The 13,497-nt window shown below is 36.3% G+C and overlaps 5 protein-coding genes across 5 annotated transcripts; 2 read left to right on the top strand and 3 right to left on the bottom strand.

Annotated features, from left to right (window-relative positions):
* Positions 1-45: 45 nt before the first annotated feature.
* Positions 46-847, bottom strand: FDP41_010913 (uncharacterized protein; the record flags this gene model as incomplete). Its single annotated transcript, XM_044701263.1, has 2 exons — positions 46-732; positions 794-847. The coding sequence occupies 2 exons, from the start codon at positions 845-847 to the stop codon at positions 46-48; spliced, it is 741 nt and encodes a 246-aa protein (XP_044567647.1).
* A 323-nt stretch (positions 848-1,170) lies between these two features.
* Positions 1,171-7,458, top strand: FDP41_010912 (uncharacterized protein; the record flags this gene model as incomplete). Its single annotated transcript, XM_044701262.1, has 5 exons — positions 1,171-3,955; positions 3,999-4,378; positions 4,428-4,648; positions 4,713-6,052; positions 6,104-7,458. The coding sequence occupies 5 exons, from the start codon at positions 1,171-1,173 to the stop codon at positions 7,456-7,458; spliced, it is 6,081 nt and encodes a 2,026-aa protein (XP_044567646.1).
* A 16-nt stretch (positions 7,459-7,474) lies between these two features.
* On the bottom strand, positions 7,475-9,331 carry FDP41_010911 (uncharacterized protein; the record flags this gene model as incomplete). Its single annotated transcript, XM_044701261.1, has 1 exon — positions 7,475-9,331. The coding sequence occupies one exon, from the start codon at positions 9,329-9,331 to the stop codon at positions 7,475-7,477; it is 1,857 nt and encodes a 618-aa protein (XP_044567645.1).
* A 119-nt stretch (positions 9,332-9,450) lies between these two features.
* On the bottom strand, positions 9,451-10,449 carry FDP41_010910 (uncharacterized protein; the record flags this gene model as incomplete). Its single annotated transcript, XM_044701260.1, has 1 exon — positions 9,451-10,449. One exon carries the CDS (start codon positions 10,447-10,449, stop codon positions 9,451-9,453), a length of 999 nt encoding a protein of 332 aa, XP_044567644.1.
* A 541-nt stretch (positions 10,450-10,990) lies between these two features.
* Positions 10,991-13,492, top strand: FDP41_010909 (uncharacterized protein; the record flags this gene model as incomplete). Its single annotated transcript, XM_044701258.1, has 1 exon — positions 10,991-13,492. The coding sequence occupies one exon, from the start codon at positions 10,991-10,993 to the stop codon at positions 13,490-13,492; it is 2,502 nt and encodes an 833-aa protein (XP_044567643.1).
* Positions 13,493-13,497: the final 5 nt, after the last annotated feature.

Below are 13,497 nucleotides of genomic sequence, written 5' to 3'. Positions count from 1 at the left end.
AAGAACAGTTAACCTATTTACAGACAGTTAGAAGTACAGTCATGCTTAATCAGAAGATATTTGTGCCTTATTGGATAGTCTTTTCTCTGCAGCCATTAACAGTTTCTCTCTTCTATTTAGAGTATTTCCTTTTTCTTCATTTTTCTCATAATATTTCATCTCAGATTCTTTGGTATCGTCTTTTGAAAAAAGAGAAGAGAAAAATCCCTTGTTTTTCTTGTCATTTGTTGTCACAGTTTTTCCACTTAGCGTCCTGCCGCTACCCTGAAATGCTGTAAATGAAGGGGCCTCGTCACCAGCCTCAGTTCCTTCGGCAGATGAGGGGACAGGTGTGTTTAACAATTGTGGAGGCATCAAGCACTTCAGCTTTGAACCCCACCATGCACTTCGATTGACATATGCAGGGATAGGAACTGCTGATTCTTTCACCTGTCTGCCGCATCTGTCTAATATTCTTTCATACAAAGCCTTAGCATAATGGTTGCAATTTCTATCAAGCAAATGATATCGCAATTTGTTGAATTCTTTTGACACTTCATCAACGATAGCCATAATTCTGTCTCTTGGAAGTTCTACACTTGTCAAATAAATTGATTCTCTCAGTGGAACCATAGGAGCCTTCTTTGGTTCATGACTAAAGCATCCTTCTCTTCCGAAAGTAAATTCAGTAGCTCCAATTTGCAATCCGCTGTGATAGATTCCAAGTCCATACACATACAGTGTGTTATTATCCTATTTCCGAGCAATAATAATAATATTTATGAGAGATCATCACTAACGACCCTCCACCTACCTGCAAATCGTAAACGTTCAAACAAATATCAGTCTTGATGGTTGCGGGTGGCATTTTTTTTACGGATTATTCATCATAAAAATATCATTTTCTTTTTATTGGTCACTTCTTCTTCATTCACCAGTTATGATGATGAATGGGTAATGCGATATCTTCACACTGAAAAAAGAGTATTTCGAGATCTATAGAGATAACGTAAAAGACTGTACATTCAATTTGATGAAAGCGTTATAAGGTATTTATTGAAATAATGATTCAACCACCAATTTGGAATTGAGAAACTTGGAATCTGTTTGAGAGCCTCACTAGCGCTCTCTTCTTCATGCGGGAAAGGAATTGCACAACTCGTCCGAACCACATAACCAAGACACTAAAAAATGAGCCTTTTTCGAGCAGAAGAGCCTCTGTTTGATCCTCCCAAACCGGCAGCTGCTTCTTCATGGTCGGCTTCTCATTCGGAAAGTGATTTTCATCATCAGATCAACACTCATCCATCTTCGTATCCATTCTTGTACGAAAACGAAAACGAAAAATTAAAAACATGTTTACTGAATTTTCTTTCCGTGCATCAATATGAACTGGCAAGAGCCTTGATGATTGAATATTTTAATAATATTTCACAATCAGATGCGTTATTCTTATTGAATCACTGTATTGACAATTTGAAACATCCGAAGAATTATGTCACTTCTCGTTTCAAGTGGTTTTGCTATTGTGTGTACACTGAATTATTACAATCCAAAAGCTGCACAATCACTGATCATAAGAAGTACAGCACAGAAATTTTATCATTTGAAACTTTACTCGATTGTTGTGTAAATACTTTTAAATTATCAGAAAAATTTTCAGCAGATATCGTTAGTCAAATGAAGAATATCTATGCTTTTAGGTTTCTATCGAGAAGAAAACAAATGAAGGATCAAAATTATATCTCCACTCTCTCCTTGCATTATTCTACCAACCCTGTGACACAACAAATCGAGGATTCAATACTTGATCTATTAAGTGAAATGTATGACAAATGCCCTCATTTAGCATCATATCTGGAAAAGGATGTATTGGAGTGTGTGAACAACAGATACATTTTGATAGAAAAAATCAATCAACTACTTAATAACGAAGAGTTTGAAAAAGCTGCTTACCTGCTACGATTTATGCCAAGTAATTGGTGTGAAGACGTCACCATTTCAAAAATGCTAAAAACAATTCTTACAACTTTAATAGCCAAAAAGAATTTACAACTGAGCTCTCGTTCTGAATTAATGCTTGTTGATCTCATATATGAATCACTAATTTTTAGCGACACAACATTGAACTCTTCATCCTTGGAGTGTAAAATGCTCAAATATTTCTGTCAGATCGAAGAAGAAATTCTTTCAGGACAAGAAGGTGCTGTTTCCAAACCTGTAAATAATCAAACATTCTGGATAAATTATATTGAGTTCGTGCGAGTGACAAATAGCCACGTTTTTGAGAGTAGACTGACCAAGGCATTAGATTTAATTAGAAGCAAACAGTTTGACGACTTGGCTGCCTTGCTGAATCATGATAATTTCAGTAGATTACGCCCATTAGTGTTACTATTAAGCTGGGACGAGCTGAAGTGTGACGTGCACAATTTAAAATTGGTCATCGACAAGCTTTGGACAACACAACCTGTTACCGGATCCTTTACTCACGATCCATGGATTGAGTTTACATGCAATGAGCTCGCATATTTCATTGACTTTTCCACAAATGCCTCTGAGCTTATTCTAGAGGCAAATAGGTCTATGAGCAGTAGTGAAAAGAAGCAAGCGAAAGAGTTGGTCAAGATTTCCAAATTCAAGAAAATGACTGACATTGATTTCAAAGGTTCGGACAAGAAGGATATAGCAAATTTAGTAATTGAGTATATTCCCAAGCATAGCGTTTTGTACTTACTGATGCCTTGGATTCCTGCCATTCGAGAGAATGATCTTATTGAGCTGGTAAGAAATCGTCCAACTCTATCCGATTCAGAGGAATCAGAGAAAGTTATTGATGTAATACTTATCAGAGCATATTTTGCTGTCCGTGAGACTCTCTTGTTGGTGAGAAACAAAACGCCTTCTGTTGTGAACTCCCTGAAAAGCCTCGAAAACTCTATTTTGAATATCCCCAAACTGGAATATCGATTGAGTGTGTTGGAAACAGTATTTCAAATCCTGTTTACCAAGAATTCAGATACGCTGAAGCAGGCTACATCAATTTATACAAGCGAACAAAGACATATTGTGTCACCAACCATTTTGGGTAGTTTATTAACATTTTTAAAACAAAGAGTTGTAGAGATTACGAACGAAAAGTTTGATACAAGTCTAGAATATCGATTGCAAAGGTTTCAAAATATTTTGGATGAAGGCCTCTGGAGATTTAACCTTGTCAAATTATTTGTGACAGATATAGAAAAAGCCTCTAACGTTTCTCAGTCTCATTTTGTGCAGCTATGGACCGCCTCTCCTTCAGTATTATTTATTGTAGCTATGAAGAAAAATCTTTTTGGACAAGCTAAGGATATTATTTCAAGGTTTGGCTTAGGTCTGGAGTATCAAACTAAAGTGACCAATGCAGAGCTTATGCATGCCATCCATACTGAACATGATAAGGAGATACATGTGCAACAAATAATTGAACAGCTGCCAAATTTTGTGATACTCTTCGATCTACTGTTTGCTCTACGAACAGAAAGCAAAGAGTGCTATCAATCCTTGATCAAGAAATTAAGAATTTTGGAAAGAAGAAGAACACCTTTGCTTGACATGTTAAACGAATATTTGGAATTTCCTTATCAAGGACCAATTTACAGAGTATTCAGCAAGATATTTAATTATAATAACGAAAAGAACTTAGAAAAACTCAAGCAAAATATTGAACTTGAAAGAACCAAGTCTTATTCACTTAAAGCACTTTGCTTAGCAGAAAACAAAAGAACATTAGAGAATATTGACATTGCAAACCTAATAGAAAATTTGAAAAATAGAAATGAAAGATACAGTTATATCTCTTACGTACTGGCAAAAATATTAGAGAGCCATAAGATTTTGTCCGCCACAGATGACAACGACCCATTGGGTACATTTTCCTTGCTCAGAAAGGGATTATCTCGTGTACTATCAGAATTAGTGTTTGAAAACGAAGATTGTAAGTATTTGAATAGAATTGACTCGATTCTATTATCTATCAGATGTCACCGCCCAAAAATTGTCAGAAGAAAATAGAATACATTTGTTAGGATTTATTCTAGAGTCAGCTAACATGAACAAACAGAAACAAACCATTAGCATTTCATTGAACTTAGCAAAGTTTATTTCATCGAAATCTGAAATTGTAGGAAGCTTGTCCGCTCTATATTTCACTGATTTTTCAACTGCAAATCAAGATGTTCTGGAATTAATTTCTGGTAACTGCAAACGTTATGATATTTTAAATCGTTGGATAGAGAAGAAGATTGAACCTATCAAAGATGCTTTTATTTTCTCTAAACAGGTTGATATTCGAAAGGCGTTGAAGAAGTTCAATGCGACTGCCATTGGCCCAGAGAATGATGACTCTCTCTATCTTACTGTAAGTTAACAAATTTTGTGATTTATACCTTTATCAACATTTTGTTTAGATTATTCAAAATTTAATTGAGATTGATGACTATGATCATGCACTTCAATTGGCCGAAAAAGGATTGGCCAATTTTACTCCTGACTTTTTGTTAAAATTGTATATTGAGTGTCAAAATGATCATAGAACATGTCACTCATTGATTTCAAAGATCAAAGACAAAGAACTGGCTTTTTCCTTGATTGAGGTATACATGGAAGAATGGGATATTGATGTCTGCATGTAAGTTCCTAGTTTTTATTTTCAGATCATTTCAAGTACAATAATCATGGCACGTCAACCACAGTGAATTGATAAAAATGTGTACAAGCTACTTTATTAATGATAAGACCAAGCTAAAACTCTATGAAAAGTCAAGCAGAATTCTTGAAAGGCTTTACATATTTAAACAAGTCATGTCTTCAGAGCTGAAAGAAAATTATGAATCATGGGTTGAAATGAAGGAAGTATGTGATAACAATCCCTACAGATTTATTTCAGATCTAATTACTGAATGCGAATTTGACTTGGCGAGACGTGCTGCAAAAAATCTATTAGAGGGGGTTTCCCAAAACTCCAGCAACTCGGGCGGTGAAACCTATGAATCCGTGACAATTCACATTGAACAAGAATATTGTCTGTACATGCTTCAAGTTAACACCATCACGGACAAGATAAGGACAAAGGTAATGCAAGCATTATCGAGACTGAGCCCAGAAAATGCTCTATCGGTTTGCAAACACGTGCTCTTGAGATTGGATATTTATGAAAACAAGATGTTTGTTTGTGAATTTATTCTCAGTTCTTTCAAGGAGTTGCTTACACCAGAGCAAATACACTCATATGAAGCAACTTTGATAGGAATGAAGGTTATAAGGTTGCTTGATGACGAAAACAAGAAGAAATTAGGACACTTGTTGCTTAAACCCACACTGATCATTGAAAATTTAATTATTCTCAATGAAATTGGAAGAGTGGCCAAGATACTATCCGAAATTCCAGAGCTCAGAGAGGATCGTTTACTTGTAGAATATGGCTTGAAAGCTCTCTCTTTGAAAAACTTTGATCTTGTTTTCCAAGAAGAGGCCAAGAAAAAGACATCACGCACGTTTAGTAGTGACAATGAAGAACATAATGCTGCCATCAGAAAATATTTCACCTTTCCACAAGCTCCAAGCATTTTACTTGCAAAATCAATTCTTGACATTTGTAAAGATTACAAGCTGGCTGGAGACTCAATTTTGTCACTTTGTGATGAAATTAGCAAATCTCAGCACCTATCAAGAACTAATAGAATTTCATTGGTTGGTCAGATCGTTAGATATGCAAAAATATGTTTCAGCAAAGATGCAGAATCTCATGAAAGGTTAGGTTTATGTGATACCATTCTCTCTCATGTTGAGATTTTGAAGCAAATTATTTACCAGAATTGCAATATTGGAAGTATCTCTTTGAGTGATTTGAGTCAGCAAAATAGGGCTAGACAAATTCGTGATACTCTTATTCAATTGGATCATTTGAACCTTGCACTTAACGTGGCAACTCGATGTCAAATTGAAAGTGATCCAGTTTGGACTCAGTGGGGCATTACATTGCTGACACTTGGCAAGTACAAACAAGCAAGAGAAAAGTTAAAATATTGTCAAAGTAAGTAGCAATGTTTTATTGAGTGTTGTGAAATTACATTTCTCTCAAAAGCATTAACACCTCAACAAAAGCAGCAGCTCTTAAACAGAATACTTGCAATTCTGGAAGGTACTCCTTCGGTAGTAGCCATTGATCAAAAGATGAGTGACAAGCTGAAAGAAGCTGCTATGGAATCACTAGCCACATCCAACTCTCCTTCAAAGAAAAAGAAGAATGATGAACCAACCAATCAAGATAAACATGATCCACAATCTTCTCTTCATACTCATCTTGACGAAGAAAGAATGAGAGAAGCTCAATATTATATCAAACATTTTGGCTCAAGTGATGTTTATCTTTCATTTCTAGTAAGAAATGGCAAAATTGACGCTGCAGTGCTGTATTTATTTAAAAAACAAATGCCACAAGGGCTATTTGTGGATGTCATTGTTCAATACTGTGTCAAACATGGATTGATGTCATTTTTGCAAAATGTTATTCGACAGTATGACAATACTTTGAACAAGTGTTATCCTTACTTGACTGCCACCTGCAAGTTTCTAAACCAAAATCAATCTCTTAATTTATTATACGATTTTCAAGTATTCATGGATGATAACATTAGAGCTGGATTAACTAAAATTAGACTCTTTCTAAAGAGCGAAGATCAAACCACTCAATTGGCCCATTTAGATGGTGCAAAAAAACATTTCATTCAAGGTTTACAAAATATTTCATCACACGATTCTAATGACATACAACAAAAACAAGTATTGAAGCCAGATGAAATTTCTAGATACATCAAAACAATTAATCTTCAGATGGAAGTCACAAAGAAATTTGGAAATATTGTGAGTCCAACCACAAATACAAGATTAAGTTTGTTCGACTCGGCCAAAGGAAAGTGTGAAATTACCGAATATCTCATGACTCAATCCTTTGATCTTTCATTTAGGATTGCCTCTGAGTATCATTTGCCAATTGTAAAGTTATATATTCGAATACTGTGTGGACTAGTGCGAAAGAAGCAAATTCCAATGATTGAAAATCTCCTTAAACAAATAAGGGGAACTCCGATAAGCGATGAAGATTGGGATGTTATCATTAACAATATCATCAAGTTGTGCATCAAAGAAATGAACGACGAAAAGAATGCTGAAAAATTCATTGCTAAATTGAGAAACGATTCCAAGAAAGTTAGAGCTTGCCTTCTCTGCAATAGATTTAAGGCAGCCTATCTGATTGCTGTCAAGTGCAACAATTTGGACGATGTGAAATTGATCTATGATTATTGCAGTCAAGTTGCCGATTCAAAAGCAACTTCAACCATTGCTGAGCATTGTCTGAAGTATTTGAAAGATCATGGCATTGTCATAACCCCTTCCACACCCACCAACAATGAATCCACTCAAACTATTAAAAAATAATAAATAATATACTTCTTTACTTCTTTCTGATAAATGTGCTAATTAATCTAGTGAGGGCTCCAAGAGTGCCAGTCCAGGGTCCATACAATAAATCTACCAAATGAGCAACAACCATATGAGCATATTTCTCAGTTGGGTATCGAATAAGCTTTGGTGGAGGTATGTTAATTGGGAATCTGTTGGTGACAAAAGACTTTTGAACCGTAAAAGCACGCAATCCTTCAGGACCGTTAAATCTTCCAAAACCAGAAACCTTAACTCCTCCGAAAGGTAAATCTTGAATGAGGTAGCTCAAACCATAATCATTAATCATGGTCAAACCAGCATACAAACGACGACCCATTGCCTCAGCACGCTTAGGATTACCAGAAAAGACATAGGATCCGAGACCATAACAAGTTCCATTAGCCATTTGAATGACTTCATCATCATCCTTCCATTTAACAATTACAACCACTGGACCAAATACTTCATCTTGAACCACACTCATATCATTTTTGACATTCACAAGTACAGTTGGTTCTAAGAATTGACCCTTCAATTTTGGATTTCGTTTTCCACCGTGCAACAATTTTGCTCCTCCCTTGACAGCTTCTTCAATCACTTTTTCAATCTTTTCAATGGATGTAGTCATGGTCATTGCACCAATATCGTTGACTTCATCATCCGAAAGAGCACAATCTTTTGGACATGTTGGTCTTTGTCTTAGTCCCTTAACAACTTCAAGGGTTTTTGCAACAAATCGGTCATGAATCTTTTCATGAACATACAATCTCTCAGCAGCAACACAATTTTGACCACAATTGTATAATGAAGCTCTCACAGCAACATCAACTGCAATATCAATGTCTGCATCATCACATACAATGAGTGGATCTTTTCCTCCCAATTCTAATGTCACTGGTGTAAGATTTTCGGCAGCAGCCAACATGACTCTCTTTCCAATTTCTGGTGAACCAATAAAGAAGACATGACTCACATTCTTTGACTTGGCAAGAGCATTACCAGCTTCACCAAATCCAACAATAAATTGAACAATATCAGGTGAGAATCCAGCTTTCACTAATGCATCTTGAACAAGTTCTTCATACAATTCAACACTCGACCAAGTGGCCCATTCGCTCACCTTAATCACAACACTGTTTCCAGCAAAAAGTGCAGCAATAACAGCATTGATTGCATTTTGGAAAGGATAATTCCATGGAACGATCATACCAATAACTCCGAGAGGAAGATAATGAACTTGACCAACCTTATAAATCATCATGAGTGGAACATGTCTTGTTTCTGGTTCAAGAAATTGTTGACCTCTTGTGGTTAACCATCTAATCTTCTCGCAAGTCATCACAACTTCTCCTAAATGAGCTTCAAAAAGAGTTTTTCCAGTGTCTTTACAACTCTTTGCAACAATTTCATGTTTGTGCTTTAGGATATTGTCTAACAAGTGTAATAGAACTCTCTTTCTATCATCAAAGGAAGTCTTTGACCATGTTTCAAAGGCCTTCTTTGCAATTCCGATTCTCTCTTCTACATCTTGAGCATTCATGGCTGGAACCCTCTCGCATAATGGTTCCATAGTTCCGGGATTGGTACATTCAATCATTTGTCTTCCTTGTGGATTCTTTCTGGTTTTTTCAACCCATTCCTTGAGAGGAGTGGAAGCACGAAGCCGAGTATCAAAAGGCTTAACATTCTTCCACATGTAGCTTCTTCCAAAAATTAACTTGTACACAAAACTAATCACATAATAACCAATAATTGTGTAGAGAGCATATTGACCGAAGGTGAGGACATCCATACGAAGAAGGTTGGATATCATTCCACCCGAAGATGATGATGATGATGATGAACAAGTGCTTTGAAATTGAGACATTTTTTCACAACAAATCGCGACTAGTGTTCGAACTGCGACCAATAAACTTCTGTTGTTGACCTCGCAAGTCTCTGTCAAAGTTGTTTTGTCTATCTCATCGATCGACATGGGTTGTAGAGCTAGCGATGCTTTGATGAAGCTTTATTGATGACTTGGCAATATTGTTCATAGCAAAGGTCCTGAAATTTTCTGCTTTCAGCGAGATGGAAAATGAGGCTGTTGATGAAAAGTTCCTTCGATAAAAACTGTTTGTTCTCAAAGTGTTCAGCAGCGCTTTCTGCCAGGCTGTTGGCATATTCATCAGGTATTATTTGACCAGATTCTTCTCTCGCCACCAAAGACTCATCAACAAACGATGCACCGTACTTTGAGTGATCATGGTGGTTATTAGTTGATGATGACCCATTGCCATTACCAATTCCGAGCATACTTTTCAGAATAATCGAGGCCTCTCCATCACCTGGTGAAGTTGATGTATCCACAAAAGGTGACGTGCTTCTTTGTAACGAACCCGACGATCCTTGGCCATTGTCTCCCAAGTTCTGATTATATTTCGGTGGAGCTTTGTTTTCCTTGGTCTTTCCATAAGCTTCCTCCTTGAAAGAAACAATTAAATCATTAAATTCGATACATTGCAGAGGTTTGTAGAACCATATTCCGCGTATCATGTTTTTCGTCTTATAAAATACAAAGGGATGATGCACTTCTAGCTCTAAATCTTTGGTGATATCTTGATGAAAATCAGTAGCACTCTTTCTATTCATTACAACAATGCGATATTTCGGTGATTTGGGTTCGTTTCTTTCTACGATGAACATTGCCCCTTCCACGTCAAGTTTTTCCCATTCCGATTTGTTGTACTTGTATAACACTACATGATCATATACTGTGTGAATTGTCATAATATATTTGTCTTTTCTTTTTAAAACCTCCATGTTCATTTGTTGTCGAGAACTAAGTCTACTCGGAACAGGTGATGTCCATCCGTGGCCATTTGGAAGAGGAAGATACGTATTTGTTTGCAAAGCTGATAATTTGTTATTTACGTTGCTGTTGGTGTTGTTGTTCGTCTTGCTACTACCAAACTGATAGAAGGCTTGCGTATCTTCGTCAGACATTTTTTATGATGATTTGTATTCCGAGAATAGATTCTCAACACCCATCAATATTTCTACAAATATTCATTTGCGTAAGGTAAGAATTTTGTTGCTGATTGGTTCATTATCATATCCCCTGTTCAAAGCAAAGAGTGCTTCAGGGAGCGTTCCTCTGTCTGATGTTCACCGCCCAATTTCAACGGATAACTTTTTTGCACGGTATAAGGAAACGAGGTTTCGCCCCTAAAAAAAATTGTGTGCATCACGTCCAGTTGAAACTGTCCAAATTGTTGAGGCTTTTTTCCTTACTTACGATTTTGCAGAGGTAAGATTGAAAGTATTTGAAAAGTATTAGAACTATTATTTTCCATTTCATGTATTTAATAATATTCTTTTTGAAGTCTAGCCTGAGCACCAACCGGACATATAGTTGAGAATCGCCTTGGAACACTCCTTTGGAGTTGAAATTCCAGCATCAAAATTTGAAGGAACTTTCAAAATATGTCAACTATCACACTATCAAAAAAACAACATCAAAATCAACATCACAAACTCACAGTAGATGGCTGATCTCATTGGATTTTTGTTTCAAATCATCAATTCATCTACACAAGGCCAGTCGTCCAAATCTTTATCTAAATCTCAACTTTGTCGGATCGGTGCTGATCTTTATCTCTCCACAAAGAACAAAATATTATTGCATCATATCCTCTCACCAATAATTCATCCAGGAATTGAGAATACAAAGACATCAAAATCTCTCAGAGCACTTACCAACAAGAACTTCTACTCTTCATCACTTGCATTTATACAACAAAATTTGACGAATGGAGTGACTTCTCTTCCGCAAGTATCTGAGTTTTTGGCAGCTTCAACTCCGAAAAGAACATCGGCTAAAAAGCTTTCATCCAAATGGATTCTTCTGTTAAAAATTGTTTCTGGACTGATGATGGCAGGACTCTCAACCACAATCATGTACAAAATCTACCAACAAGTCAAGCTTACCAGAGAATTTATTGAGAGTGCCGAAGATCAATATCACGAAATTTCTAAAAACTCAAAATCAGATATTTCAAAAATGAAGAGTAATATTGTCTGGACTCCGAAAAGCGTCAACATTGAATCCTTGTCAATGATGAAACAGTTTCAAAAAATAATCAACATTCTTGTCCTTTTTGGTTCCGAGTTTGGATTTAGTAAGCAAGTGGCCACAAAACTTTGCGAACAGGTGGTGGAAAAGCTCAACCAGTTACAGAGCTCGAGTATACTTTATGTACCTCGATTATTAGACATGAAATATTTTAAGACTATTGATTGGAATAATGAAACTTGTGTAATTTCTGTTTGTTCAACTTATGGAGAAGGAGTTCCCCCAAATAGCGCTGTCTCTTTTTTTGAACATTTACAAACAATGAATCAGCATGAAATTGCCACAGACAACAAATTATTCTACTCAGTTTTGGCTTTGGGGGACAAAAGCTACACTCATTTTTGTAGAGCAGGAAAAAATTTAGATTATTTGTTCGAAAACAAATTCTTAAATGGTACTCGATTGTTGGAACGAGTTGATGTAGACAGAGATGACTGGAGAGTAATTAACAAATGGATATCAAATTTATTGACACGACTACAGGAGGAAAGCCTCAATTTTCACAGTATGGACAGTGATAATTTTGTGGATTACTTGCAACAAGATTCTGCACAATTAACGATGGAAGCTGCAAAATCAAATACAAGCTTCGATCGAACTAATCCATTCTATGCCTCAATAATTGAAAAACGACCTCTTTGTTATGACATATCCGATGAAAATGACATTCGAGAATGCATTCATTTCTGCTTGGATCTTTCCTCTTCAATAATTCCCGCGCCAACCACAAGTGAAAAGTCACAAAGCGCTCAGCAATTATTGCAATATTCGCCTGGAGATTCGTTAGGTGTGCTCCCAGAAAATGACCATTACCTTGTTGACATTCTCACTAAGTATCTAGGATTATTTTTCATGAGTGAACATTCCGTTTCCAACATTCCTCTTGTAAAAACTCCAAGTAATTACTATCCACCAAATGAAAAATCGAGTAATGTTGAGCATGACTTATCAGGCATGCCTGAATATATTACTCTCAAAGACGCTTTAACCCGATTCTACGATTTGAAAACTGTTGATGTTGCATTTATCAAGCTTCTTTTGGAAAAACAAAATTTTCAACCTGACTTTCAATATGTTAAGACAAAGTTAGAAAGGATATTACAAGATGAGACTACATGTGCCACATATTTACAAGATAGATGGCTGCAAGACGTGTTGGAAGAATGTCTTGTGCCTCTACTTTTAGAACGAGAGAAAAAACAATGGACAAAATTGAACGACATTTCCATTCAAGATGTTTTGGATCATTTGAAATTATTACTTCCAAGATATTATTCTATTAGCTCATCTTCGAGACTTACTAAGAATGAAAACGCATCAATCACTGTTTCAATTGTAACGTATAAGACTACAAACAATAAGACACGACATGGTGTTGCCACTCATTTCCTCAAACGAGCAATTCAGATACCAATATTTATTTCAGCAAACAGGGGTTTCAAGCTGCCGCAAGATTCCACTGTACCCATCATCATGGTTGGACCTGGTACTGGTATTGCACCATTCAAGGGGTTCATTGAGGAGAGACTCTTCACAAAAGCCACAGGAAGAAATTTACTCTTCTTTGGATGCAGAGATAGAAATAAGGATTTCTTATATCGTACAGAATTAGAGACGTGGAGTAAACAAGGCGATATAGAGCTATATACTGCCTTTTCACGGGAAAATCCCTCTAAAAAGGTTTATGTTCAAGATTTGTTAATGGAACATTCATTGACAATTTATGAATTGATTACAAGAGATAATGCATATTTTTATATTTGTGGAGACGGATCTTCCATGTGCCCTTCGGTTGTGGCCACCTTGAGGAATATATTCTTGAAGCACGATCCTCAATGCAAGTCCATAGAAGATGCTTTCCATCAAGTAGAGAAATTGGAATCTGAGCGACGATTGTGCAAAGATGTTTGGTAAAAGAA

Source organism: Naegleria fowleri, assembly GCF_008403515.1.
Source record: "Naegleria fowleri strain ATCC 30894 chromosome Unknown tig7, whole genome shotgun sequence".
In the NCBI taxonomy this organism is placed as follows: Eukaryota; Heterolobosea; class Eutetramitea; order Acrasida; family Naegleriidae; genus Naegleria; species Naegleria fowleri.
The sequence above is the reverse complement of the archived record's forward strand: the minus strand, read 5'-3'. Positions and strand labels throughout refer to the sequence as shown.